Source organism: Astyanax mexicanus, chromosome 12 (assembly GCF_023375975.1).
Source record: "Astyanax mexicanus isolate ESR-SI-001 chromosome 12, AstMex3_surface, whole genome shotgun sequence".
NCBI lineage: Eukaryota > Metazoa > Chordata > Actinopteri > Characiformes > Acestrorhamphidae > Astyanax > Astyanax mexicanus.
Window position 1 is genome coordinate 2,140,122 of NC_064419.1, and position 26,733 is coordinate 2,166,854.

A 26,733-nucleotide genomic window follows, 5' to 3' on the forward strand; every position below is an offset into this window, starting at 1 on the left:
TACAGAATTAAATGCAGCCGAGATCATCATTCCTTCATGTTCCCTAGAAAATGAAACAGCGCCCTAAGTAGGGAATAAGGGATTGGTTTGAGACACACCCACCCCTGGCACCATCCCCCAGCTCTATATTACACAGATTATCTAACGAACTTTTCCTGACCTGATAAAGTACTTACAGCCCCTTATCTTTCCGTCTTCATGTGTTGAACTGAAACTCTTAAAGGGAAACCACGTGAAGACACGAAACTCGAGGAAAACACATGGTACTTTACCTAAGATTCATAAAGTACCCGTCAAAAGTTTGGACACACCTCTTCCCCTATTTAATGTGATTTTACCTTGGAAATTTTATAATGTAGTGATTAAAGCTAAAGAGGAACATGTGCTGTATTATGATATAAATAAAAAACAGAATCTGTTTTATACTTTAGATTTAGCTCATTTCCACCACTTGGAAATAAATAAAGGTCCTCCACTAGGTCATAATTAAGAAATACTAAGTCAGAATTTTTAGATAATACTGCCAGATTCTGTATCTCATAATTATGACTTAGTGACTCGTAATTATGACTTACTACCTCATAATTATAACTTACTATCTCATAATTATGTCTTGTAATAATTACTTACTACCTTATAACTGTGATTTACTATCTCATAATGATGACTTACTACCTCATTATGACTTCGTGTCTCATAATAATGACTCACTACCTCATAATTATGACTTAGTGTCTGGTAATAATGACTCACTTCCTAATAACTATAACTTAATAATTAACCCATATATATATATATATATATATATATATATATATATATATATATATATATATATATATATATATATATATATATATATATATATATAAGAAATCGATAAGTTTAGATGTTTTTCACGAACTTTTCGCAGAGCTGGTTTATGGAGAGACTGCCCACTCCCATCTCCGCCGGAATATCAGTGAAATACAACAGACCGCTAGAGGGAGCCCGCGAGTGAGTCCTCAATGAGTGGGGGTGAATGGAGCTAAACGGCTAAAATAGAACAATAAAGATAGCAAATAACCATGTGTTTAGGATATTACTTTAATTTTAGAACCTAGAATATATACAAAAAAATATATATATATATATATGTTGGTGCTCTTGAGAAAAAATGGGAAGGGTAGTTTGGGAGGGGCACTGGGTGATGTATGGGTTTAGAGTTTAGGGTTTAGTGGCTCTTTAAGAAATGGATTTCACTCAATCCAAATACTTTCAAGAACTTTAAAGTATGTGATGAAACTGGCCCTCTTCAGGACCACCCCAGTATGGGAAGACCAAGAGTTAGAAGAGTTAGTTTTCAGCTTCAGAAACCAGAATTTAGGTTTATTAAGATTATTATATGTTTTATTATATGTTATGTTATAGTCTGGGTGACTCTAGTATAATACTGTATTATGTATGTATACTGTATTCTGAAGATACTGGCTAAACGCGCTGACGCACGGACGCCCGCCTCTCACTGCTGCGTGATGACGTCGCACGCAGCTCCGTCGTGTTGGACGTCAGGCGGTTCAAAGAGGAGGGAAGATGGCGGACAACAAAGGCCAAGCGGAGACGGAGAGCTCGGCTAGTATGGAGGTAGAACCCGCCGCCCCGGTGAACGGAGACACTAAGGAGGTGATTTCAGAGCCGGCTGGTGTTACAGAAGCGGCCGGTACGGGTGGGAGCGACGGACAGTGCGGGGAAAACGGTCCGCGGGAGTCGACACCTCCACCACCGCCCGCCGCCGCCGCTGCTGCTGCTGCTGCTACCACCTCTGTTGGCGGGGAGAACAGCAGCGACATCGCGGGAGAAGGAGGCGGAGGAGGTGGAGAGGGTGGCGGAGGTGGTGGAGAGGGTGGCGGAGGAGGTGGAGAGGGTGGCGGCGGCGGTGAAGGTGGAGGAGAAGTGAGCGCTAGTCGCAGCACCCCGGACGGCAACAGCGGCGAGACTGAGGCCGAGACCGGGACCGGGACTGATAATGGGAACGGGAGTACGGAGACTGAGACTGAGACCGAGACTGCGACTGCCGAGAACACCACCACCGCCGCTGCCGCTGAGTCGTCCGGGGCTGCGGGTGACAGCGCAACACCAGCCCCGGCCGAAGCCGGCGGGTCTCCCCCGGCTCCCTCAGCCGAGCTGCCGCCCCCCGCGCCCGCCGCCCCGATCAACCTGCTGGATACGTGCGCGGTGTGCAAACAGTGCCTCCAGAACCGCGACTGTGAGCCCAAACTCCTGCCCTGCCTGCACTCATTCTGCCTCAAATGCATCCCTCAGCCCGAGCGCCAGATCAGCGTGGGAGTCCCCGGCCCTCACGGCCAGGATACGCACATCGGTAGGTGGATCTCCCGCTTTAGAAAGAAAGATCGAGAAGCGACCGGCTGGCTGGTGCTTCCAGCCTCCCGACCACGAGCACCACTGCAGCTCCTTCTAGCCTTAGTTAACGCTGGTTAGTTATCACCTAAGCTAGCTTAGCTAACGAGTTGTCAAACCGTGCTAACATTGTGTAGCTCTAATTAAAGCTGATTATTGTGGTAGTCGACTAATCTGATTATTTTATAAGTCGATTAGTCGATGATTATTTATATTTTCTATGATATCTATATTCTCAACCGCTGTGATTTAAAAACTCTTAAACCGCCCACAAGATGTTCAATTAATGTGGAAAGTTATGATAATCAGTTGTGTTTTAATGTCTTAAGTTAACTTGTTTGTTTTTGAGCATATTTGGGGACACAGACCAAGCTAAACTGAATGTAAACATTCATCAATTATGTCGACTAATCGTTGCAGTGGTCTAAGTTACTTGTTGCAACCTAGTAAAAATAAACAAATCCCCTCACCACCATATTATAGGGCTGTAATGATTCCAAATTTCACCAAACTAAATAGTGGGCAGAGAAAAACACAATGGTAGAGAGGAGTAATGGGTTCATTTACAAAGTTTACACTCAACTTGGCCTCTGTCTCCAAATGTGCCCAAACACATATACATATATACATATTTACATATTTACATTACATATTTACTCACTAACTATCAGAACTATTCACTTTTAAACATCCTCTGGGCATTTAAAGGGAATAATCGTTAACTGGTCGACTAATCGAAACAGTAATTATTAGAATAGTCAACTATCAAAATAATCATTAATTGAGACTCTGGCCTCAGCCATCACGCACCACTGCAGGTCCTGTAGAGTTGTTTTTAAGGGTAACCTATGGCTACTAGGATTAGTCAATATGTAGAAAGACAAATTTGTCAACTAATTTGTTAATTCGTAACACAGCACTACACTAAATGCTTTGGAGTGATAAAAACAGTGGAAGAGAGGGATAATGGGCTCACTCACAACCTTCACACTCAACTTGGACCCAAACACAACAGATTACATATTTACTCACCATACTATAAGAACCGTGCACTTCTAAACATTATCAACTTATCGTCTAATTGAAACCGTAATCAGATTAGTCAACTATCAAAATAATCATTAGTTGCAGCTTTAATTGAGAATCGACCGGCTGGCGCTTCCAGCCACAATCCAGCCTGAATCATCACACACCACTGCAGCTCCTGTTGAATAGTTTTTCTGACACACTAGGAAATCAGGGTTTATCTTTAAAGCTAAACTAGGGCTGACACAATTAGTCGATATATAGATAGACAAATTTGTCAACTAATCGTTGATTTGTAACGGCACCATACTCCACAAAGAGCTAGGAATGGTGTAGGAATAGTCTCCTAAAGTGCCCAAACACAACAGATTACACTTTTAAACATCATCTGGGCATTAAAAGCGCATTTAAAACCTATGCTCAGCTAGTTCTTTCATTTTGAAGGGATGGGGGCATGACAGAAACTACCAAAATAATCATTAGTTGCAGGCCTGATTAGAACATGCTCCCAGACGCCCTGCAGACGTCTAAGTAGATAAATTAAATAAATGAAATTTCTGTATCAGGATAAAAGTAAGGTAATTAAAGATTAAATTAATGTTTTTCGTAGATTTAAATGTTCTATTTGCATTTTAAAGCCAGAATTATCATGAAAAGCACATGATAACCTAAAAAACTAAATGTGGCACACCAAATGCACAGTGCTGGTTAGCAACAATGATCCATGGGTAGAATTACTGAACAGATCATTGAGATTGAATCTCTTTAGAGCACATTTGGCTGGCTGAGGCCTTCATTAGATTTGTTTTATTGGTCAGATTGGTAAATTTAAGACATGGCTACTATTAGGTAAACTCCACACACCATTTATTAGTATTCTACAACCAAAAACAGCTAAAATGTTACAATGTTTTGATAGAAATTCTTGTTCTAAATTCATCAATCAGTACTTACACTAATTTAATTCTCCTCTTTATTATTGTGGGCTTTTTTAATATGGCTAGTTTGTTTCTAAGCTGCTTTCTCTTTCTCTCTCTCTCTCACTTCTCTTTCTCTGGATGAACAGAGGATCCAAACCCAGGGCCTCCAGTACAGCGAACCCATACAGCTTTATCTCGAATGGGAGCTTAGCTAAGGGAACTGGGGCTTATAGGATTGGGGCGATATCCCAACTAGCTAGTACTCTAGTATTAGCTGACATACTGTTGGATATACTGCTATTTGGAGCACAGCTATTTTGTGATCTGTATTCAATGGATTATTTAACCAATAAATCACAGACCACTGTATAATGAGCATTTATTATTTCATTGGTTATTGTCCTTTATATCACAGACGGCTTTTTTTCTTAGAAACATGGTCATGGTTTATTTATCCAATACATCACACATATGTGTTAGAAGTGGGCAATATGATGGTACATTTTTTAAATTGGCACTATACTTTTTTTTTTAGGCATGTCATTAGTGGTTATCGAATGCAGATTTATGTTTCATTTGATAAGTTGTAGTATATTATGTATAAAACTCAGTCTGCTGAGGATGGAAGCGTTTTTTTAAAGGATCTCTCACTACTGATTCATTGAAAATGCGATCATATCACAACAAATACTGTGTGCAAATCTTAAAAATGTATTTAAATAATGTGGTATAAAATTTTTACCATATGATTCAACCCTAGTCTGTGTACATTTATAATAATATAACGCCTAAGAATTAGCCGTGTCTGTGTTGATGATGATAAGCCTTTTGTTTATGGTCTTTTATTTCAATTTTTAGACTTTAGACTACTAGCTAACTTCTTACTTAATCATAGCAACCACCAAGGATACCATAGCAACCGCTCAGCAACACCTTAGCAACCACTTAGCAACACCATGGAACTAGCCAGGAACTGCAATCTAGTTTATATATACATTATTTTAACTTCATCAGTTCAAAACATCTTTAAAATGCGTGAAAAATATATATATATTTTTTGGAAACAATTGGTGTTTATCTTGTTAATGTTTATAATACAGATAATAATAATAATAATAGTAATTTAGTGTCAATTGAAGAGAAGACAATGAGACAAGATGGTTATTTTGTTTTTAGCATAGCACTTTTTTTGGGCTGAAATACTGTCCCAGAAGTAAATGCGACAAACAATATTATTATAGCATTATAATAATATAAGTATAATAAAACATTTGGGCATTGCTTTTACAGAGCAGTTACTTATTAAGACACTTATTAAGAATTAGCTGTTAAGAATATTCATACTTTGCAATTGGAATCTAGAAAAATATGCTAAGTATCCAAAATAAATAAAGCATCAGTAAAATAAACTCACTCATTATAAACAGAGTCAGCATACTTTCTCGCTAAGTAAATACAACCAGCAATATTGAGGACAGCAAAAATGATGCAGGTTATCTTCATATATTGTATGATAAGTTATTGATTTGTTATCATGACAGGTCTAATCAATGCGAGCTCAAATAATATCTGATGCTGTGATATGCAGGGGGAGAAAGAGAAATATCACAATATTAAATCTTATCAGCACTGGCCAGCTGTACGCTCTACTTTAGGAGTCTGTTTAAGAGCAAAACTGATTTGTAAGACATTGAACAGTTTTGGATGTTTATTTAGCGGCTGGTACCTCTGTTTTTGAGGTAAGTAACATACTACAGGAAGATGATGCATCTGTCCATTCCCCTCCCCAGTACTTTACCCCTCACTCACTATAACCTCCAATAATCTCCTCCACCTAACAGCTAGGGTTCTGTAGTTTAAACATATTGAAGTTGGTTTATGTAGGGCTTTTAATAATAGATGCTGTCTAGGGGTGGGCGATATGGCCCTAAAATATCACTATATTTGATGGTATTTTTGCAAAAACGATACTATTGACGATATGACCAAACTCTGATAAAAAAAAAAAGAAATCAAGAATACGCTACTGCAACAAAATGAAAATTAAATTCTGTTCTTTCATACAATATGAAATGGCACTCCCCCTAACTGATATACTGAGATATTGAAAAAATACAAGAATTTTATCAGATTTGTAACAGAAGTCAATAATCCAGAATGTCATGATGCTAAAAGGCACTCAAAATATATAGGAGTGGCATAAAGTTATCCAAAAGCAGTGTGTAAGACTGGTGGAGGAAGACATGCCAAGATGCATGAAAACTGTGATAAAAAAAAAAAAAACAGGGTTATTCCACCAAATATTAAATATTGGTTTCTGAGCTCTTAAAGCTTCCTATGAATATGAACTTGTTTTATTTGCATGAAAAGAAAAGCTTTGCATATTTTTTGTTATTTCATCTAAATAAATGCTCTAAATTACAATATTTTCATTTGGAATTTGGGAGAAATGTTGTCTGTAGTTTATAGAATAAAACGACAATGTTCATTTTACTCAAACATAAACCTATAAATAGCAAAATCAGAGAAACTGATTCAGAAACTGAAGTGGTCTGTGTCCCTGTTGCTAAGCAGGTCTTATCTTAGGTCTTTTACAATATTTGATTCAATTTTATGTGCTTTACTCTTATGTCTCTTACCACAGTCTGCGTCATTTGGTGGGTACTTAAGATTGTTTTGAAAACAGGGGCCAAAATACATACAAATTAGATAAATATAGAGTCTAATTTTTCCGAGAATTGTGTGTTGTTTCTGGCTAATATTTATAGTATAATTTAAGACTTCCTTTGCTGTAAAATTTAACAGTCCAATCAGAACAGGCTGAAACATTTCTCTATTATCACCTTTCACCAGCAGGCACTTGTGTGATGGTGTGATGACTGTGAAGCATGTGAGACTCCACACGCAGCTCACTGTAAGCTTGCTGGTGAGCAGCAGTCTGAGTCTCTGCTGATTGATTGGTTAGGACAGTGTGATGGTGCTGATTATTCTCAGTGTCTGAAGCTGCACTAGTCCCATTTATTGCTTGAATTAATGTCCTTTCTGACATTTAATGTTCGGCACGTACTAACCCACCCGTTTCTGATTAATTCCCCACGTCTCGGTCTTGCGTTGGACTAATTGCCACACCTTCATTAGTCAGTCTGATCGGCTTGCTGTGCTGTAATTCATTCTTTATGACCGTTCTTCATTTACAGTCATTAATGTCTCAATTATGTCTCATTCATGTGTGTTCTGCACTGTGTTGTTAACCAGTCTCTGGACTACAAGTCACATGTGGTCACAGACTAAACAAACTACATATTTCCAGATGCTTTATTGACAGTAGTCCCCCTTTTTTTTTTTTTTTTTTTTTTTTGGGATCATCCACAAATACACAGTTGCTTGATTCTACCATTATTGCAGATATAGTACATTGACAAAGATGTGCGTTATCTGTCGTTTGTTTCATTACATTTGCACTGTTTTAAAGAGACCATTTAGAGAGTAAATGATTGTAGTCATGATTTGTAGTCAATATGCCAAAACATTGTATATAAAATCTTAATATTATTATAAATATAATATTGCCGTGATACTACAACCTACGACATAGCCTACGCGGCAAAGAACGTTTATACTTTTGCGGGTGTGTGTCAGCGGCTCTGCGTGGCTTTGCTGTTGAAACAGCAAAGGCGGGAATGTGTGGGAGGGAATGCGAGGTACAGCGGACCAATCATAGCTGCAGCTGTCCGCGTCACATGATGCGTAGTTACATTTCCAGGCTACAGAGTAGGGTACGCGGTGTAGGCTGTGGCATAGGTTTGACGCAGAGGTATAAATTGGTATTAAGGCCCCTGCTGCAGACACAAAACGTGGCTGAGGTATGTTCAAACCACAAAACTGAAGTAGATCATGTCTAATTTTTCAATTCTAATTTCCTTAATGTCAGATAGATCAGTTTTTTTCAGGGCTGTGTAAACGTGTCAAATCAAATCTCTTCAAATCAGATTTTCTGTGTAGTTCTTGATAGAAAACGTATCAGGTTTATGGTGAATTCGTGTTTGGTCATGTAGGATTTTATACATCCTTTTGGTTTTGTTTTTGGCGTGTAACGTATGTAATTAGTGCTTTTGATGATTGATGCGAAAATACGTATCGGAAAGTACGCTCAGTCTTCGCAGTTCTGCTGGACCATTGTTACCAGTCACTTATGACCAGGCTTTGATCTTTTATGAATTGTCAAACCTGTGCTGACCTTGATTTTGCCTGTATTGATTACTTGTATATATTTGAGTTGCGATGCTACTTTTAGCTGGTTACATTGCTCCTTTTTCTTTTTTTAAAGAAATATCGCATTAGATAAATTAAATTATATTTTTATTAGTGGTGTCAGTCACTTAAGAATTCTGTATTGTGGTGGGAAAGTAGTAAGATTGGTGTGATTTAGGTCTGGCAGACTACATACTTTTTATTGTATTATAAGAGAGAAAGAGAGAGATCACGAATAAGCTGAAGAGAGAAAGACTGCACTGATAAGAGAAAGAGAGCCTGAGAGATTTCAGCACAACGGCTGTGTGTTGACCGTCTGTCTGCGCAAGCTTTTCATTTCTGCGCGTCAGGGCGCTGTGGGGGTTGTTTTTATCGTACCGTGCACGCTCTCCGTGTTTATGCACGCTTCATGCGAAGCATCAAAGAACAGGCACCAAATTTTTGAGACCTTCCAGTACTTGGTAGTACCGAGACATTTCATTCAGTACCTTTTTTGGTATTGAATTTCGATACCCAGCCCTGTCCATGCCTGGCCTACAACACTGCGTTTGTAGTCCTCAGAACATCTGGTGAGTCTGTGCACTGGAACACACACTGCTCAGCTAAGATTGGCCTTCTGTTGTAAATCTATCAATCATGTCAGATGCTGACCGCTGTCCTTAACTGAGGCAAGACGAGAAGGACGTGGTAACTGAATATGACTGACCACGAAACTGAGACGGTGGGGCCTGATGAATTTGGTGACCGTGAGCACATAATTACAGAGGTTATCTGTAACTATAAACAGACTGTTGCGGTGTTGAACTGATATAGATAATGATGTGGCTGCCACGGCGCGCCAGAGTCTGTTTCAGGAGGTAAAGACTGATGATAAAATTAATCCACTGTTTCCTTCTATGTTTGTTTATGTACGATTGAATATCACAAATATTTTATTGCCGAAAAAGTTTGTGGAACAGTAAATCATCCTCTTATTACATGTTATTGTGGCAGGCCTAGTGCCAGTAAAAAATGAAAAGGTACATAAATAGTGATATCATGATTAAAACTAGCATAATTGCTGGATTTTGTTTGTTTAATATGGGATATGGAAGACATCAGTAATTATTATTGATGCATTTAATTATTCTTGAAAATAAGACAGTTTGGCCAACTGTAGTCTTAATTCTGGCTAATATCTATAAAAGTAAATGTTATATTTTTCTAGAGGAAATCAAGCAGGTTTTAATGCCAGTTTCTGCATTTTACTATTGGCATTGGTACGTCAGTGAATCCCTAGTTTTTAGGTTGTTGGAGTTGCAATTTAAAGAGGCGCAAAACCTTAGGTCTGGCTAACTAGCTTACGCTACAGCGGTTGGGTTAGTTTTTCTGCATTAACTAACATCACAGGTCGTCGTCCTCTCAGATTATTGATCTTGGAATGGATGAAACAAGAGCATGTTTAAACAAATGTACTTTTATTTCCTCAGAAATCAGTTTGTTTGTATTAAGAAATGCTGCCTGATCAGAATTCTTACAGTTAGCTTTAACCCACAGCAGCTCAGCCCCCTCAGCTCTCCCTCATGCTCCTCCCACTAAACCCATACATCACCCAGTGCCCCTAAACCCATACATCACCCAGTTCCCCTTCTTGAGTACCCTATGTTAACATTTAACATTTTCACACCTAAATATATGGATCAGAGTCTGAACCAAGGTTTACGTCTTTGTTTTACAGTTTTACTGCTGCTGTAGTCTTTAACACTGTTTTAGCAGACAATACATGGATACATCTGCAGCATCTGTTTTAACGCAGACAAAACCGCTTAAAACTATAAATACTTTCTACTCTTTTCAATCATAATATTGAAGGTAATATAGAAATAATGCTCAGTATCGAGTGATACTATAATATACTAAAATATATATGTTAAAATGTCCATTTTTGGTTCTGAAAAGATCCATGTTGGCAAAGGAAATGAGTTTAAGTAGGCTTTGTCTTATGGTAAAGTTTCTGAACCAGTTCAGTTAAAACATTTTCCTCTCACGTGGCTTTTAACTAAAAAGGGTTCTGTCAACAAAAATGAGTTAAGCATGGCTTTGTTTTTCTCTCTCCAGTGTAGAACCTCTATTCTCAGTGATACGAATTCCAGGATTAAGTTTAATCCCTGTCTGGGGAAAAAAACTGACTTTAAATGTTTGTTGGAATTCACAAAAACTTCACAGCTTTATTAACTTGTTTGTTTTTCTTTTATTTCATCAGTGAATAAGATGCTGTCGTAGATAAATAAAGAAAACAAAGGGTTGATGAGTAAAGGTGCTTTGAATGGTTTTTGAACAATGCTGTAGACGAACCCTTCTTGATTCTGTGTGTGTTGTAGAGATGTGTGAATCTGTTTAACCATTTAGGACCATTTAGGAGTCTTCTTGCACCAATGCACCAAAAGGCATTATAACAAACTACGTCAAACATTTTGCTCCTTATTTGGCTTGTTGTGAGATTTGTAATCGACTTACCGTAAGATAGAAGAAAACTGCGTTACTTTTAACCAGATGTGTACTGTTTTCATCCTTTCATGTTTTAATTTTCTGTACTGAGTACAGTTTTACTGCTGCTGTAGTCTTTAACACTATTTATGCAGGCGATACGTGGATATATCTAGTGCTGAGCGATTATGGCTTAAAATAATCTTAATAAAATAAACCATCCGATTTTAGATTATAATCGATTATTTTTCCCCTTACTAAAAATTTAAACTACAAATGACAAAGAAATGGTTCAAAACTAGGGTTACCTATGTTAAAAAAAAGAAAGAAAAAAAGAGTTGGTGTTTGGTGTTCAGATGCTTTGGGTTGAGTTGAGTGAATCGATGATTTAAAACATTGTTTACAAGTCAATGCGTTCATATCACGCGGTGACCTTCTATACACACAACCTTATTTTTTATACTTCATAACGTGGGTTTGTGACTTAAGTAAAAAAAGTAAAAAAATTGAGAAATAGCGCACTAAACGAGTCACAGAATAAACTTTGAAGGAGAGATTTTTATTGTTCTTTTTTAATTAATCATGGATGCAGTTTTAATAGTGGTAGGATTTATTTCTAGCTAAATATATGCTTATCCCCCACTGGGTGTTTGTGTGGAAAGTGCTGGAATTTTTCAGTATGAGCTCAGTCCTCGGCAAAATGTTTAGAAAATATGCGCGGGTTAGTCTGTGGGAGGTGCCGGTAACCAAGGTAAGATAGATAAACACTTTAGAAATGAGTAGCGTTTTCAGATATTATAGATTAAAAAGATAAAATTTATGTATGTAAAGAAACATCTCTTTCAACGCCGGCGAAACCATTTTCGCTTACCCACCTGTGCTGTGTGTGTTCATTTATCACAATAAGTATTGGGACAATATATCATCCATTAGAAAACAGTTATTGTGACAGGCCAATTCTTTTTTTAGTCAGAGCTTTATTGGAGGAGAAGGTCCTTTGTTCTAGACTAGTGCGCGCTACTGTGCTAAAAACAGAAGAGATGGCATTTGTTCATATCTGTCGTAATCACCTGTGTAATATACCAGCTTACACCACACCTGAGCAGCAGTTAAGCCCCTGATAGTTGTGTCAGATAAGGGTCAGATCTTGTTCTCACCACAAACTAACTTCAGACCTTTTTTAAAGACCACTTCCTCTTGCGGGTCTCTGTGTGATTGTTTTGGTCTGGAGTCTGATTTGTGCCAGAGTGAATGTGCTCTTAAATAAATAAGGAACTATAATGTGATGTAAAAAGTGTCTTCACATGCAGACTTGATTATATTAGTCATTTTAAGACATAAAATTTGTATATCTGATTTAGCATTTGAGGAGCAGTGGAATTTTTTCACTATTCAAAATAATTTGATTTAAAAAATTTGCAATAAATGAAGCATACCGTATTTTTCAGACTATTAGGCGCACTTAAAATCCTTTCATTTTCCCAAAAAGAGCCAGTGAGCCTTATAATCTGGTGCGGTTTATGTATGAATTCAACCAGTCAGTAAAGTTTCTGCTGCACCAGGGCTTGAGCAGTATTAGCATTAGCCGCTAACCGCACTAGCTCTTTTGTCATTCAGAGAGGACTACATTGGACTGTAGTCTGCATGTTTACTGTGTTAAAACAAGCTACGTAGGACAAACCGCTAGCTGGTATAGCCCTGGCTTCCTGGAACACTGAGGGTTCCTCAGTGTAGTGCTGTTGGGCGGCATTAGCGGCTAACAGCTAGCAGTTAGCCGCTAATGCAGAACAATAAACAGAAGTGCTTTTCTCACCCTAATAAACATTTTTTTTTTCAGGAGAGAAATCTGTGAAGATTAACATCCAGCACTTGTTTGACTTTAAAAGAAAGTCTCTTTTTATTACAGTTTTGTTTACTTAACTTTACTTAACTTAGTTAGCTAAGTTAAGTAGCGTCTCTTAAATACGGTACATTAAAACCACTGTTTTTAAACATGACATAATAGCTTGTTGCTAATTGTAAAATGCATTGCTCATTAGTTCTATGTATTGTTGATAATGCAATGTTTTTATTTAAAAACCCTTTCTAGCAGCTTTATTTTTAAGAGATAACTAAAAAAATGTCATCAACTTGAATTTTAAAGCTTAGCTTAAGCTGTTAAAAGCATGTTTGCGGTTATTTTAATGCTATGATGTTAGCTGTTGTTAGTATCTGTATTTAACTGGGCAGAAAACACTGTGGTTAAGCTTTGCTCTAATTCAATAAAAAAATGGAGGAATCCTCTAGAACTGCTTTTCTGTTTAATCAGGCACTCGACTAAGCACATGGATTGAAAACTAGGCCAAAGCCCTTGAATCTTTTGGTTGGATTGATTGGCTTTTACATTGCTGCATACATTAAGTCTGATCTGCAGTGCTTAATGTAATGCCATGTGCATTTAGTCTAATGCACAAATGCGCAGTACAGAGGTTTTATTGCGTCTGATTTGCCTGGTTCTCTTCAAGAGGTATTGGCTGCTCTTCACCACTTTCGTCAAGGCCAGTGGAGTTTTGCTATGCAAAGTATTTCTATTTGTTTTCTCTTTTTCTTTTCATTTTCTGTTCATTTTTATTTTATTCTTAATGTCAGACTTTTAAATTGAGACTCTCTGCTTTAAAATACCCAAATAATGAGAGTAGCTCCTGAAATCAGTCCATATATATTAAAGATTACTGTAAAAGTGGATTATTTTCCAATGTGTTTTCAGCACACCCCCTCTTCAATGTGTTTTTCACCCCCCCTCGCTTCATTATAATCACATGCACCACAGCATTCCTGACTACTGATTTTACAGATTGGGAACATGGCCTCTGTGCTCATCTATACTATAATGTTTTGTATGTTCTGTCGTTTAACATAGCTACCGTATTCTTTCCCATTTTCCAGACAGGGTTTAATCCTACGTCTGGGCTTAATCCCTGTCTGTGAAAGTGTTTAGTGGATGTTGGTGATTTAAGTCATGTGATGGTTTAACTCTTGTTTGGACATCAATTTATTGCAGTGCTTGTGTTGTGGCTAACGGGTAGGTTAGAATAAAGGACTAAATAAACAGGAATTTAGTCAATACATAAAGTATCTGTACTAAATATACAGAAATATGCTAAATATATGGACAGAGATTAGCTAAAATACTCAATATACAGAGTGTATATATACACAACAGTACAGGATGTACTTTATATAATTTGTAGAAGTAGCAGAAGTATTTTATATAAATGAAATATACTTTACATAGAGAAAAAATGCTCCATACACAAACATATACTCAACATTTTGGCCTAAAACAAGTGGGTCAGTGAGAGTTTCCTAAAATTAGATGTATCACAATATATTGCGATGTTCAGTACGGGTCGAATATGTACCCTGAAATATTTTTGCTGTTTTTAGCAAAAAAAAAAAAAAAAAAAAAAAATTCACACTGTTCTCATTTCCTGTTATATATCTACTACAGACAGTATATATTGTTATTAGTATCGTGATTTTCAGAATTTTTCAATTCAGTGAGAGTATCGTTATCGGGAAACACCATGAAATATCATGATGTTATTGTTGGGCCACATCGCCCATCCCTAGTAGCTGCGCAAAACCCTAGTCATACAGAAGTATAAAACTATATCATAAACACGTACTTATTTTAAAAACTGTATATTTATTTATTGATCTTCGTTTTTATATTTTGAAAAGGATTATTTTCCAATCCCTGTTTTTAGAACGTTTTTAGTTTTTATATGGATTATCGGGCTATATATTATTATTATTATAATTATTAGTATTATAAGATGTATGGTATGTTTATGCTGGGTATGGTCATTATTCCTTCACAGCAGACCACACCACTTTGCATGAGGTGTTTTATGGCGCAGATGTGACTTGGGCAGAATCCCAGAGCCTCCAGTTAATGAAGGGACTGAGTAAATCCACTGCAGTGGCCCTGCACTCAGAGAGAGAGAGAGAGAGAGAGAGAGAGCGAGGCTCGCTTCAGCTGCACTCGCCAGCCAATCGCCGGCCTCCGTCTGCAGCTGGGGCTTTAGGGGGAACTGGCTGAAAGCGGTAGGAGCCGGCGCGAACAGGATCCAGCCGGCTTGAAGCGGTTCTGGCCGCAGCCGGTTAGATGGGGGAAGTGAATTGATGGCGTGTCAAGGAGATTAGGAGGGGGCTGGGTGATGGATGGGCTCGTGGGGGGAGGGGAGGAAGGAGGGCTTATCAGCCAGCATCTGATTCCAAAACCAGATTAAAACAAAATTGAATTAGTTTCACGAATACATTAATCTAATGCCTGTGCTCTAGATCAGAGAACACCCGAAAGGAAAATAAGGAAAATTCCTCCTCAGTCGACGCAGACCTGCACCAGAATCTCACGAGCGTGAGCGATCTGTCTCTGTTTCATCAGATTTTATTATTTTTCTTATAAATTAAACATAAACTCTCTCTGTAATAAAATATAGATCTAATATATAGAGCACAGCTCTGAGCCTCAGGCACAGTTCTTCCCACACGCTTTCCATGGGGGTGTTAATGATTTCCATCATTTGGAGTGCATTTGTTTAATTATCTTAACCCTTTCAGCCCTGAATTATCTCAACAATGTACAAATGCAGTTTTCTGTCTGCAATGCACAGAAAAGAAGACTATAATATTGTACTAGGGGTGGGCGATACGGCCATAAAATAATATCACAATATTTTTTCATGATATGTTCGCGATAGCGGTATATATATATATATTTAGAGAATATTCGAATGCAACAAATTAATAATGATATGGCAAAAAATTATATGACACGCCCCTAACTGAGAGATTTGAAAAATATATAATTTTATCAGATTTGTAACAGAAGTCAATGATTTAGAATGTCATGATACTAATAAGACTAATAATAACGCACTCTAAATATCTGTATGTATCCAGGATTAAAGTACAATAAATGATACTGGACAGATATAATCTAAAGTCTCTATTAGATTTATAATGGGAAACAGCAAATATTATATTATATAGCAAATTAACTAAAATATTTTATATGTATATTTTTTATTTCCATTGCATTGGGAGCCTGTATGTTTTTATATATATATATATATATTTCAAATTTCTAACCTTTTTTTTTTTCATAAATCCATTCCTAGAAGTGTTCTAAATCATCAATTTACATTAAATTAGTAAAAATTAGCTGTTACTTTTCCCTCAATGGCTCTAATACTACTGTTTTTTCCAGTGTTTTTCCAGTGCAGTGGGCGGGGTCAAGTTACTGTATCATTAGTTTATAAACATGTTCATTGGCTGGTTCATGGTCTATTCTGTTCAACAATGAACGGCTCTCAAATAGTGTTATGCGCAACACAATTAAAGAAAAAATAAAGAAAATACATAATGTCTGTTGTAATGGATGCAGGATCTGAAAGGGTTAAACTGCTAAGGCTCCTCAGCTGTTTATTTTATGTTTTTTTTATTATAAAGTGTATAAATTTCTCTCTTTTATTCAGTCTTGCGCTTTGTCTTTTAAATTAATACAGATGCATATGTATAGAGCATGCTGTGATGATTATAATTGCACATAGCAGTCACACATTAGTGTAAAACAAATGGTGTTTGTAGGGGGAGGGGGTAGTTAACATACTCCCATAATCCTTTGAACCTTGGGCTTACTTTTACACCTTTTACACATTTACACATTTACACATTTACAGCTGCTCTTAGTGTTTGCTTATATATCTGAAGTGTCTCTCACAACATTGGTAGACCAAAGAAACATTGGGTATCTTGCCCAAGGACTCTAAGGCAGAAAAAAGTGTCGCAAATCAAATCTTTTTCACCAAAATTGACAAAGATGGGTAGTTTGTGTGGTTGTGTTGAATGTGTTTTTCAGTCCCAATTTGGGCCACTTCAGTTTGTGGTATTGAAATCTAAGTACAGCTCTGGAGAAAAAATAAGAGAGCACTTAAAAATGATGAGTTTCTTTGATTTTACCAAATTGAAAACCCTTTTTGCACCAGGAGTAAAGCAGCATCAAGTTATCCAAAAGCAGTGTGTAAGACTGGTGGAGGAGAGCATGCATAAAAACCGAATATTGATTTCAATTTGTATTTGGAATTTGGGAGAAATGTCTGTAGTTTATAGAATAAAACACCAATGTTCATTTTCTCAAACATAAACTTATAAATAGCAAAATCAGAGAAACTGATTCAGAAACTGAAGTGCTCTCTTCATTTTTTCCAGGGCTGTACGCATTTGATTTGTGGCAGAAAGATTAATATTCATGAGACTTTTGTGTGTGAGATATGAAAAAAAGACATGAGGAAAAAGGTGGAAATGGATGACAGCCGTGAGGAAGGTGTCAAATTAAAAAAAAAAAAAAAAGCTTAATAATAAAGTGTAAAGAAATAAAGGACACAAACTAAAGCAATAGATATGTCCTTTTACACTAGAACTCCTGAACTACTCTTGTGGTGATGCTAAAGATGAAACCGAAACTTCATGTGAAGCTTTGCACTTTCTTTGCACATGTGCCTATATAGTATAGTAGCACAGCCTGTTCTGACAAATGTCTGATTATAGGTTGCATTAAAAAGCTTAGATTTTCAAATTTCCAAATTTCAACTAAGGCTTGGTGCAGCAGCATTAGTTTTAGCATTAGCGGTTGCATTAAATAGGACTGTGTGAAGAGCATTGGATCTTGGCAACTTTTACTTGCGTTGTAAATTTAGAAATCAGCCCTAGTTTAGCACAGGGCTAAGGACTTTTTTTTACCCATTAAATTAGGTAAAATAATTGTAGTACCTATTATTCAGTAACTAGCAATTATTCAGTAACTACTATAAATTATCCATCGACTGCTATGAGAGTAATAAGTAACCTGAGGTCGTAAAAGTATTAACTCACTCAGAGGCTTTCAGGGTTAAACAGGTTTACCAGCTTTGGTTCACGTGTGCTTGAGGAGCTTCACTTTTTCAGTTAAACAAACTCAACAGAATTTATTTAAAGATACGTGCAGTGCACAGTGTGGACTGCAGTGATTCTGAAAGATGATTTTGTTAGAACTGTTATTATTAGAAATCTAGTTAGTTCTTGACTAAATGTGGTTGAATTTATTAGTATTAGTAGAAATTATTTTACAGTAGTAGAAGTCATATCTCTTATTTAAAACAGCTTTGTATAAACGAACCCAGGAAGATCCTGTTGAAGCTGTTATCAGTGATAACAGAGATTACCATCCACATTCCACATATGCTGTATTTTATAGAATCATTGACAAATGAGTTTTATTTATCTGTGCAGTTAATACAAAAATTGTGAATTTACATCACTGTGCTCATAAAACATTTTTGACGCTCTCTAAATGGCTCTCTAAAGCTTTCTAAATAATATTATTTAATGGCAAGTGCTTAGTAAAAAAATAAATAATATTAATAAGGTAGCCAAAAAAAATCTAAAATTACTGAAGAGCAGAAATTTAAGTAGGGTTGCCAAGTATTGGCAAGAACTTGGCAATACGATACGCATCGTGATGCAGGGGTTACATTACAATAACTAAAAATATAAAATACATGTAAAAAAAAAAATCACATTACTTTGATATTTCGATTCCAGTATTGATAAAAACAGTGTAAATGCCTTCACCGTTTGAAGTATGTGATCATGCACTGAAAGAGCTGGGCAATATGGTAAAAATATGGTAATATATTATATCATATGATTTTTTTAATATTTTTGTATATTCGCACAATATACACTGTTAATCGCGGAAGCTTGTCACAAAAGGTATTAAACAAAATGCATCAGCAGTGGCAGATTCTTAAAGGGGCACTAAATCCCATGATTTTAAATGACTCCACCCTCAGCTTAAATTTGAAAAAGGCTTAAAAAAATAAATGAAATAGGAGGGGTAGTTTGGAAGGGGCACTGGATGATGTATGGGTTTAGATGCAGGACAGGAAGAAGAGATTACTTGAAAGGAAAGCATTTCAGCTATTAATAAAAATGGAAAAAATGGTTTATGGTTTAGTGGCTCTTTTTAAAAACAGGGCTTTACATACTCACATGCATTTTTTTCTTTTTTTTAATATACACAATACAGTTATTTTTCTTCATATTTTGAAGCACATCATCCAGTTAAGCTGCGCAAATTACTCTCTCTTAAGGAAATGCAGAGATGGGTCAGTGTGCTTTAAACACTAATGATAGTGTTCTCAATATTCTCAATAAGCTTATGATATGATAAATATGATAAAATCTGATAAAATAATGACGTATTGCTCTAATATGGCAGCGCACCCCTATTGTATAAACATGCTGCTGTATTCTTGTATTCTTTCATTTTAAAGGGGACAAATCTAATCACTCCAAAAGGCTCATTCTGGAAGATCGCAGCAGATCAGTGAGGTCAGCCTGGGTCTCAGCAGTGTTGTTTTTACTCACCGTCTTGTTCCTTGTTTTCTTCTCTTACTCAACTCTAGTGAATGTCATGCGGTGTACAGTCTGCTACCAGGAGTACAAACAGACCGACATGGTGGACAATTACTTTGTGAAGGACACGACAGAAGCCTCCAGCACTTCCACAGAGAAATCCACACAGGTGAGAGCGTGTCCCGACTCAGCAGCATCCTGACTCACATGTTAGGATGCTCATCAGCTTTTAAGCATTTTGCATCTGCTGTATTTTTCTCACTATATAAGGCACAACAAATTATAAGGTGCACCATCATTGGACGTCTATTTTCTGGTCTATTTTCATGAATAAGGTGCATTATGTGACACTAGTAAGGAACAGGGGTGTCGCCATGTTTTCCTTTCAATTCAGCAGGTCTTGCCACTGGGTGGTAGGGGGTAACTAATTAAATAATACAAAAGTTAAGCTAAGTAAACAAAACTGTAATTCTTAAAATAATTTAAAAAAAATTAAAGTGAAACAAGCACTGGATGTTAATCTACACAGATTTCACCCTGAAAACTGTATTTTACTTGGCTGAATAAAGGCTGGGTGCAGCAGCATTAGCAATATTGGCTAACAGCTGAGGAACCCTGAGTGTTCCGGTAAGCCAGGGCGATATTAGCTAGCGGCTTTCACACGTAGCTTGTTTAAACACTGTAAACACATAGACTACAGTCCAATGTACTCATTTCTGAGTGGTGAAAGAGTTAGCGCTTAGCGTGGTTAGCGGCTAATGCTAATATTGCTCCAGCTTTGTGCTGGAGAACTAAATTGAAACTTGTGTATCTAACCCTGTACTTCAGCGGAGTGGCTTTACTGCCCCTTAATTCATTCAAAAGACACACTGTCGATTTTTGGGAAAATTAAATAAAAATTAAATGATTTAAAAAATACTGTATTCTTCAAATGGATAAGTAAATAAATAAGTAAAAATGGCCATAAACAAGCATCCCCAGTTTAGGCCTATCTGCATGAGCTTTCCAAGCCCATTATAACCTCCTTTTGTGTGTTTCCTTGTAACAATGCAGGTATGCACCAGCTGCGAAGACAATGCCAGTGCCATTGGTTTTTGTGTGGAGTGTGGGGAATGGCTATGCAAGACTTGCATTGAGGCGCACCAGAGGGTCAAGTTCACCAAGGATCATAATATACGTAAAAAAGAGGAGGTCTCCAGCGGTGAGTTTTAGTGCTGGAGCTCCATCTGCTCTTACAATGCTGCTGCTGCTGCAGAATGTGCACATGAGCCTCTGAGCAGTCGGGGTTATGAATGTTTGTTTTATTGTGTGCTGCTAGCGTTTTGACCAATCACAGATGCTCTTTGTTGGATCGTGTGAATGTCTTCATTTATACAAAATACACACATGGCACGTGCATACATTATATTAACCAATGCAGCTTAAATCAGTGGTTAAATAATGTGTGCTTTTACAACAACCTTGAAAAAGACAGCTCTGGAAAAAATAAAAATAAGACAGCACTTAAAAATGATGAGTTTCTTAGATTTTACCAAATTGAAAACCTCTAGAATATAATCAAAAGGAAGATGGATGATCACAAGCCCTCAAACCACCAAACTGAACTGCTTCAATTTTTACACCAGGAGTAAAGCAGCATAAAGTTATCCAAAAGCAGTGTGTAAGACTGGTGGAGGAGAACATGATGCCAAGATGCATGATTAAAAACTGTGATTAAAATCCAGGGTTATTCCACCAAATATTGATTTCTGAACTCTTAAAACTTTTAAAAGACCTAATGAGTGGCTTGGGTAAATGACCTTGTTGAAATAAAACATATTATTTAAATATGTGCAGCAAAATGATTATTATTTTTTATATAAAAATGATTGTCTAAAAGTTCACTGTATTTTGAGTAAAAGAGCAGTGGCAAAGCAGTTTTAGAGTGGCAAAACATCGCAATAGATTTACTATATCATGAAAATGTCTTGAATTTCAAAATATAATGCTGCAATTTTGTTACCATATCGTCCAGCCCTACTTTATAGTGTTCTCCACTCGTGGTTCATGGTTCACAGTTCAATTAGTAGTGTACTTCTGTGTTCAGCTAACAATTTATATTAATTTATATTAAAAAGAGCTCAGTGTATGTATGTCTGTGTAATTCAGCACCGCCGGAAACCCATTTTTTGCAGTGTCACATGTGGACCAAAGTCAGGAGCAAGTCTGAGAACAGTTGGCGCAGTGATTAGGACCAATCACAGTCAGGAAAGGTCTCAGAACAAACGGTATTGTGATTAGAACCAGTCACCATCAGGGAGAAGAAAAAGCTGGTGATTTGAGTCCATCACAGTTAGAGAGGGGGAGGTCTCGGAACAAACAAAGTGGTGATTAGGACCAATCAGAGTCAGGAGGAGGTCTCCGAAACAAGGTGATGGTTAGGGCCAATCAGAGTCAGGGGAAGTCTCGGAACAAACAAGGCGGTGATTAGGGCCAATGAGTGTCAAGAGGTGGTCTCGGAACAAACAGGGTGGTGATTAGGGCCAATCAGAGTCGGGAGGTGTTCTCAGAACAAATACGGTGATTAGCGATCCGGGCGGGAGGCGCAGTACGACGGTATGACCTCAAACTAAACTAAAAAAAATGAGGATTATTTGTAGTTTGTTTGTATGATTTTGCAGTTTTTCAGCTGGAACAGTGGTTGCCAGGTCTTGAGCACACAGTGGTGGAATGTCATACATGAAGCTCGTCTGAAGCTGAGATAATGAGATAATGAGATAATGAGATAATGCATCCTCCGGAGAGTCTTTCTGCTCACTGGATTTAAAATCGATTTTAAAATAAACGCGTATTATTAGCGCGCTCGTTTTTTTCTGCAGTTGAACGCATGATTTGACGGGAAGTTGGCGTGCGCAGGCATCTCCGTCTGTGGTCGCTCTGGCTCCAGTTTTAGAGGCTGGAGATCCTAACGCAGTTTCTATGGCAACAGGCAGGCAGGAGTTTGGAGCGGGTCCGTTTCTCTGCCCATGCTGTTTTCATTACTGCTAACTCGCCTACGGTCTCCCTCTCTTCGCTCGGGACTGGCTGGGTGGTGGAGGGGTGGTTAAAACATACGGCTCTTTGGGAGAGAAAAAGAGAGAGAGATGAAAGAGTGAGAGAGGTTGTGAATGCTGTGTGCTGTGGTGTTTTCATTTAAAGCTTTTGAGTTCATGTGAGTTTGATGAGTTAGTATAGATAAGGGCTTTGCCATATGAAAGAAATGTTCTCATTTTCTATTATATATCTACTAGAGACAGATTATATCTGTCCAGTATCATTTTATTTTACTTGAATCCTGGATATATGGAGATATTTGGAGTGCATCTGATTAAATTATCGATTTTTTTTAGTATCGTAGTTAGGGGTGTGCCATATCATATCGTATGCAGTAATAAAATTACATTTTTATTATGTTAAAGCAGTGTATCACCAAGAGTATCGTTATCGTGAAATACCATGAAATATCGTGATATTATTTTAGGGCCATATTGCACACCTATACAATATAAAATGCTAAAAAAAAATGCTAAAAAAAAAAAAATCTTTTTTTTTTATTGCGATAATATTGATTTTGATGTGATTTGGTACACCCCTACATAGCACTGGATGGTATGAGCAAAATAATATATATATATATATATATATGTGTGTGTGTGTGTATAGCACTTTCTTCATTTTGGTCATAATAATTAAATAAATATTACATTAAATAATTGAATAAATAATTGATATCTGTGCTTCTAAGCGTCTAAAAAAATGAATTGGCCCATTCATGTAATTAATGGCAGTCAGTATCAGATGCTCTAAAAAGAATAATGTATGTGAAAAAATACAGAATGTGTTTAAAAGTCATTTATCACAATAGGAAACATTTTAATAATGGTGATGTATGTTAATATTGAATTGTTCATCCCTGATTTGTGCATAATGAAAATACATTAAACTATAATTAAGGTAATTTCACCTCACCAGCTACCTATAAAATGATGCTACTAGGCCTGTCACGATAAGACATTTTTTGTGGACGATATATTGTCCCAGAAATTATTGCGATACACGATCATTTAGTCATTTTAAGACCATTAAATGCTACTGACATAATGATAACAGAATAGCATAAAAAAGTAATTATACACTTTCTAAAGACAGCTAAAATTTAAATAATAATTTATTATAATTAGTTTGGGAATTATAAAGCTGTGTGTATATTATGGAGTCACAGTTATTGAAGCATGACTGGCTAAAATACTGTTCAATGTTATATATGTGAACAAACATATACAAATAAACACAATAAACGAAAAATATCATGATTATCAAACAGGATTGAGGTTTATGTTCATTTATTGTACAATAAATCGATATTGCGATTATCGTGACAGGCCTAAACGCTACAGCTGCAGCTGCATCATATTTCAGGTGATCTAACCGGACCCTGTTTGAGCTGTGATTTCTGTGTTTCTGCAGATTCTGTGGGTTCTTCAGGACAGAGGACCGTGTTCTGCCCGGTCCACAAACAGGAAGCCCTGAAGCTGTTCTGCGAGACCTGCGATAAACTGACCTGCAGAGACTGTCAGCTGCTGGAGCACAAAGAGCACAGGTGAGCCTCCGCCTGCAGCACTGCTGCTCCTCTTCATAACGGCTATTATTAGCCCTCGATCAGTCCATCAATAATACATGAGGAGGAGGAGGAGTGCTGGACTGTGAGATGTGCTAAGATATATGTGAGATATGCTGAGATATATGTGAGATATTAGCACTGGTGGGCTGCAGTTAAGATCAGCACACCAGTACTCACAGTACTCCCGGTGTAGCACGCACTCCCTCTTGTGTACTGTTGGGATAATGCCACAGTTTCATTATTGAGATTCATTGTCAAATGCACACATATATATATATATATATATATATATATTTATGAAAGTATATGGGTCAAAGAAATAGAAATATATAAAATCAAAAAAAATATTTCCCTCTTTATTTTTGTGTGTGTATTTATGTATTTATTTATGTATGTATTTATTTATGTATTTATTTATGTATTTACTTATGTATTTATGTATTTATTTATGTATTCATTTATTCATTTTCCTCCCTCTTTAACAGGTACCAGTTCTTGGAAGAAGCCTTTCAAAATCAGAAAGGAATCATTGAGACATTTATGGCAAAACTGCAGGAGAAGAAAAATTTTGTGCAGTTTTCTGCAGCTCAGGTGCAAAACAGGTAAGACTGCTACCAAATTAAATTTCTGTTACTGACCTTTTGTTATATATGATAATATAAAATTGCATAATAACTGAATCTGCGGCACAGAGTGGTTCAGCGCTGGAACTAGAATTGGGAGACCGCCGGTTCGAATCCTGGTATTATGGGACCCCAGGAGCAAAAATATACCAGCTCTACCATAATCCTGCTTTAAAAGGATCATTTTTCTTTGTGGATATTATTTCTCCAATATATTTTTCTCCGCTTGGAATAAGTTTTTGTGTTGCTGTCTCTTAAAAATAAACTGCGTCCACATCCTCTTTCAGAAAGCACTCCCCTTGCACCCCTTGACTTTGTGCGTGAGGTGCAAAACTGGAATTTACTGTATGTTTCACACTATAAGATGCATATTTTAATCTATTTAAAATTTGCTAGCTCTTTCGCTGTTTAGAAGTGAGTATATCAGACTGTAATCTGCATGTTTACCATGTTAAAACAAGCTACATAAGATGAACCACTAGCTAATATCACCCTGGCTTGTCAGAACACTGTTGGGCAGCATTGACTAGTGCTAAGTGCTGCTAACAGTGGCTAGCGCTGCTGCTAATCGCGCTGTTGAAAATATTAGAAATCTAAGCTTACTGTAGATAAACGGAAGCGCTTTACTCACCCAATATGAAAAGAGATATCTGTGTAGATTAACGTCCAGCACTCGTTTGACTTAAAACAAAAAAAACTAATTATTTTAAAGAATTACAATTTTGTACACCTTTTAGTGCAAAAAATGTATACATATTTTTCCTAGTTATCCACATTATAAAGGCTTTTTTTATATTTATAACTATCTGTGCTTCCTATCTAAACTGCACATCCTCCAAACAACAAAGCTCTCGTCTAGTCTAAACGCTCTTCAGCATCCTGTATAAACACACATCCTCATCGCTCACATTCCCCCAGCTGAGGTGTTTAAATCACAGGTGTGTGACTGACTGACTGACTGTAGTTCTGCAGGGCTGAAGCGCTGCACCGTTACCCTGCTGTAACCTCGGCGGTTTGAGATCATTAACTCATTATTAAGCGTGCGGCTCGTGACGAGTCGTGTGACGGGGGGCGCTTTACTAGGAAAACACTGCTTTGTTAGACATGTTTGTCTGTCTGTATCTTGGTTGATTTTATTGCATCTTTAATGGGAGGTAAAGGCCTTTGATTTACCTTATTCTCTCTCTCCATTTCTCTCTTTTTCTCACGGCAGACTGAAAGAAGCAACAGATACGCACAAGAAGGTTGAGCACGAGATTAAGATTGCAGTATTTACACTTATCAATGAAATCAACAAGAAGGGCAAGTCTCTGCTTCAGCAGCTGGAGGTATGTTCGAGAAAGTGTTTTAGAAATGAGGTGTAGTCTGTTTATGAAATTAATGCAATTAAAAATATATTTATGTTGGACCATTTTATAAAATATTGGGATAAATGGGACTTCACCTCTTCTATTGGTGAAACTAGCACTTTAAAATATTTTTCGCACTATAAGGTGCATTATGCAACACTAGTAAGGAACAGGGGTGTTGCCATGTTTCCCTTCTAATTCAGCAGGTCTCACAGCTAGGTGGTGGTGTAGGGTTACCAAGTTAAGTAAAGCTAAGCAAACAAAACTGTAATTAAAAAAAAATAAATAAAAAATAAAAAAACATTGATTTGTATTGAAGGAGATTAAAAGGGTTCTTTAGCCCTATCTGGACGGGATTAGTTTCTCAGGGGTTTCTGGGGTCATTTTCTCTCTTTTATGGAGGGGGTTTATCCTCTATGATTTTATTCCCGTCCGGAACGATCATATACATGTTTTTCTCAGACGTCCTCTGAGATTAAAAATTACAGGCTGAATTATCTACTGTTTTTCTCTGAACTCTGTGCTCCTCCGGTAATTTTAGTCCCGTCCAGACGCGCATCTCTGAGTTTCGTCTCCTCTCGTTTTATAAAATAGCTGTTTGTCCACTGCCGCGCACCGTA

General features: G+C 37.1%; 1 protein-coding gene across 2 annotated transcripts in view; it reads left to right on the plus strand.

The window, feature by feature from the left end:
• Positions 1-1,536: 1,536 nt before the first annotated feature.
• Positions 1,537-26,733, plus strand: part of trim33 (tripartite motif containing 33) — a 45,137-nt gene continuing 19,940 nt past the window's right edge. For both annotated transcript variants that reach the window (XM_007228907.4, XM_015603147.3), the window contains exons 1-6: positions 1,537-2,359; positions 19,553-19,671; positions 20,556-20,703; positions 23,988-24,120; positions 24,627-24,743; positions 25,978-26,092. In XM_007228907.4, coding sequence (XP_007228969.3) covers positions 1,573-2,359; positions 19,553-19,671; positions 20,556-20,703; positions 23,988-24,120; positions 24,627-24,743; positions 25,978-26,092 — 1,419 coding nt within the window. In that variant the 5' untranslated portion in view covers positions 1,537-1,572. The remainder of the gene's footprint in view (positions 2,360-19,552; positions 19,672-20,555; positions 20,704-23,987; positions 24,121-24,626; positions 24,744-25,977; positions 26,093-26,733) is intronic.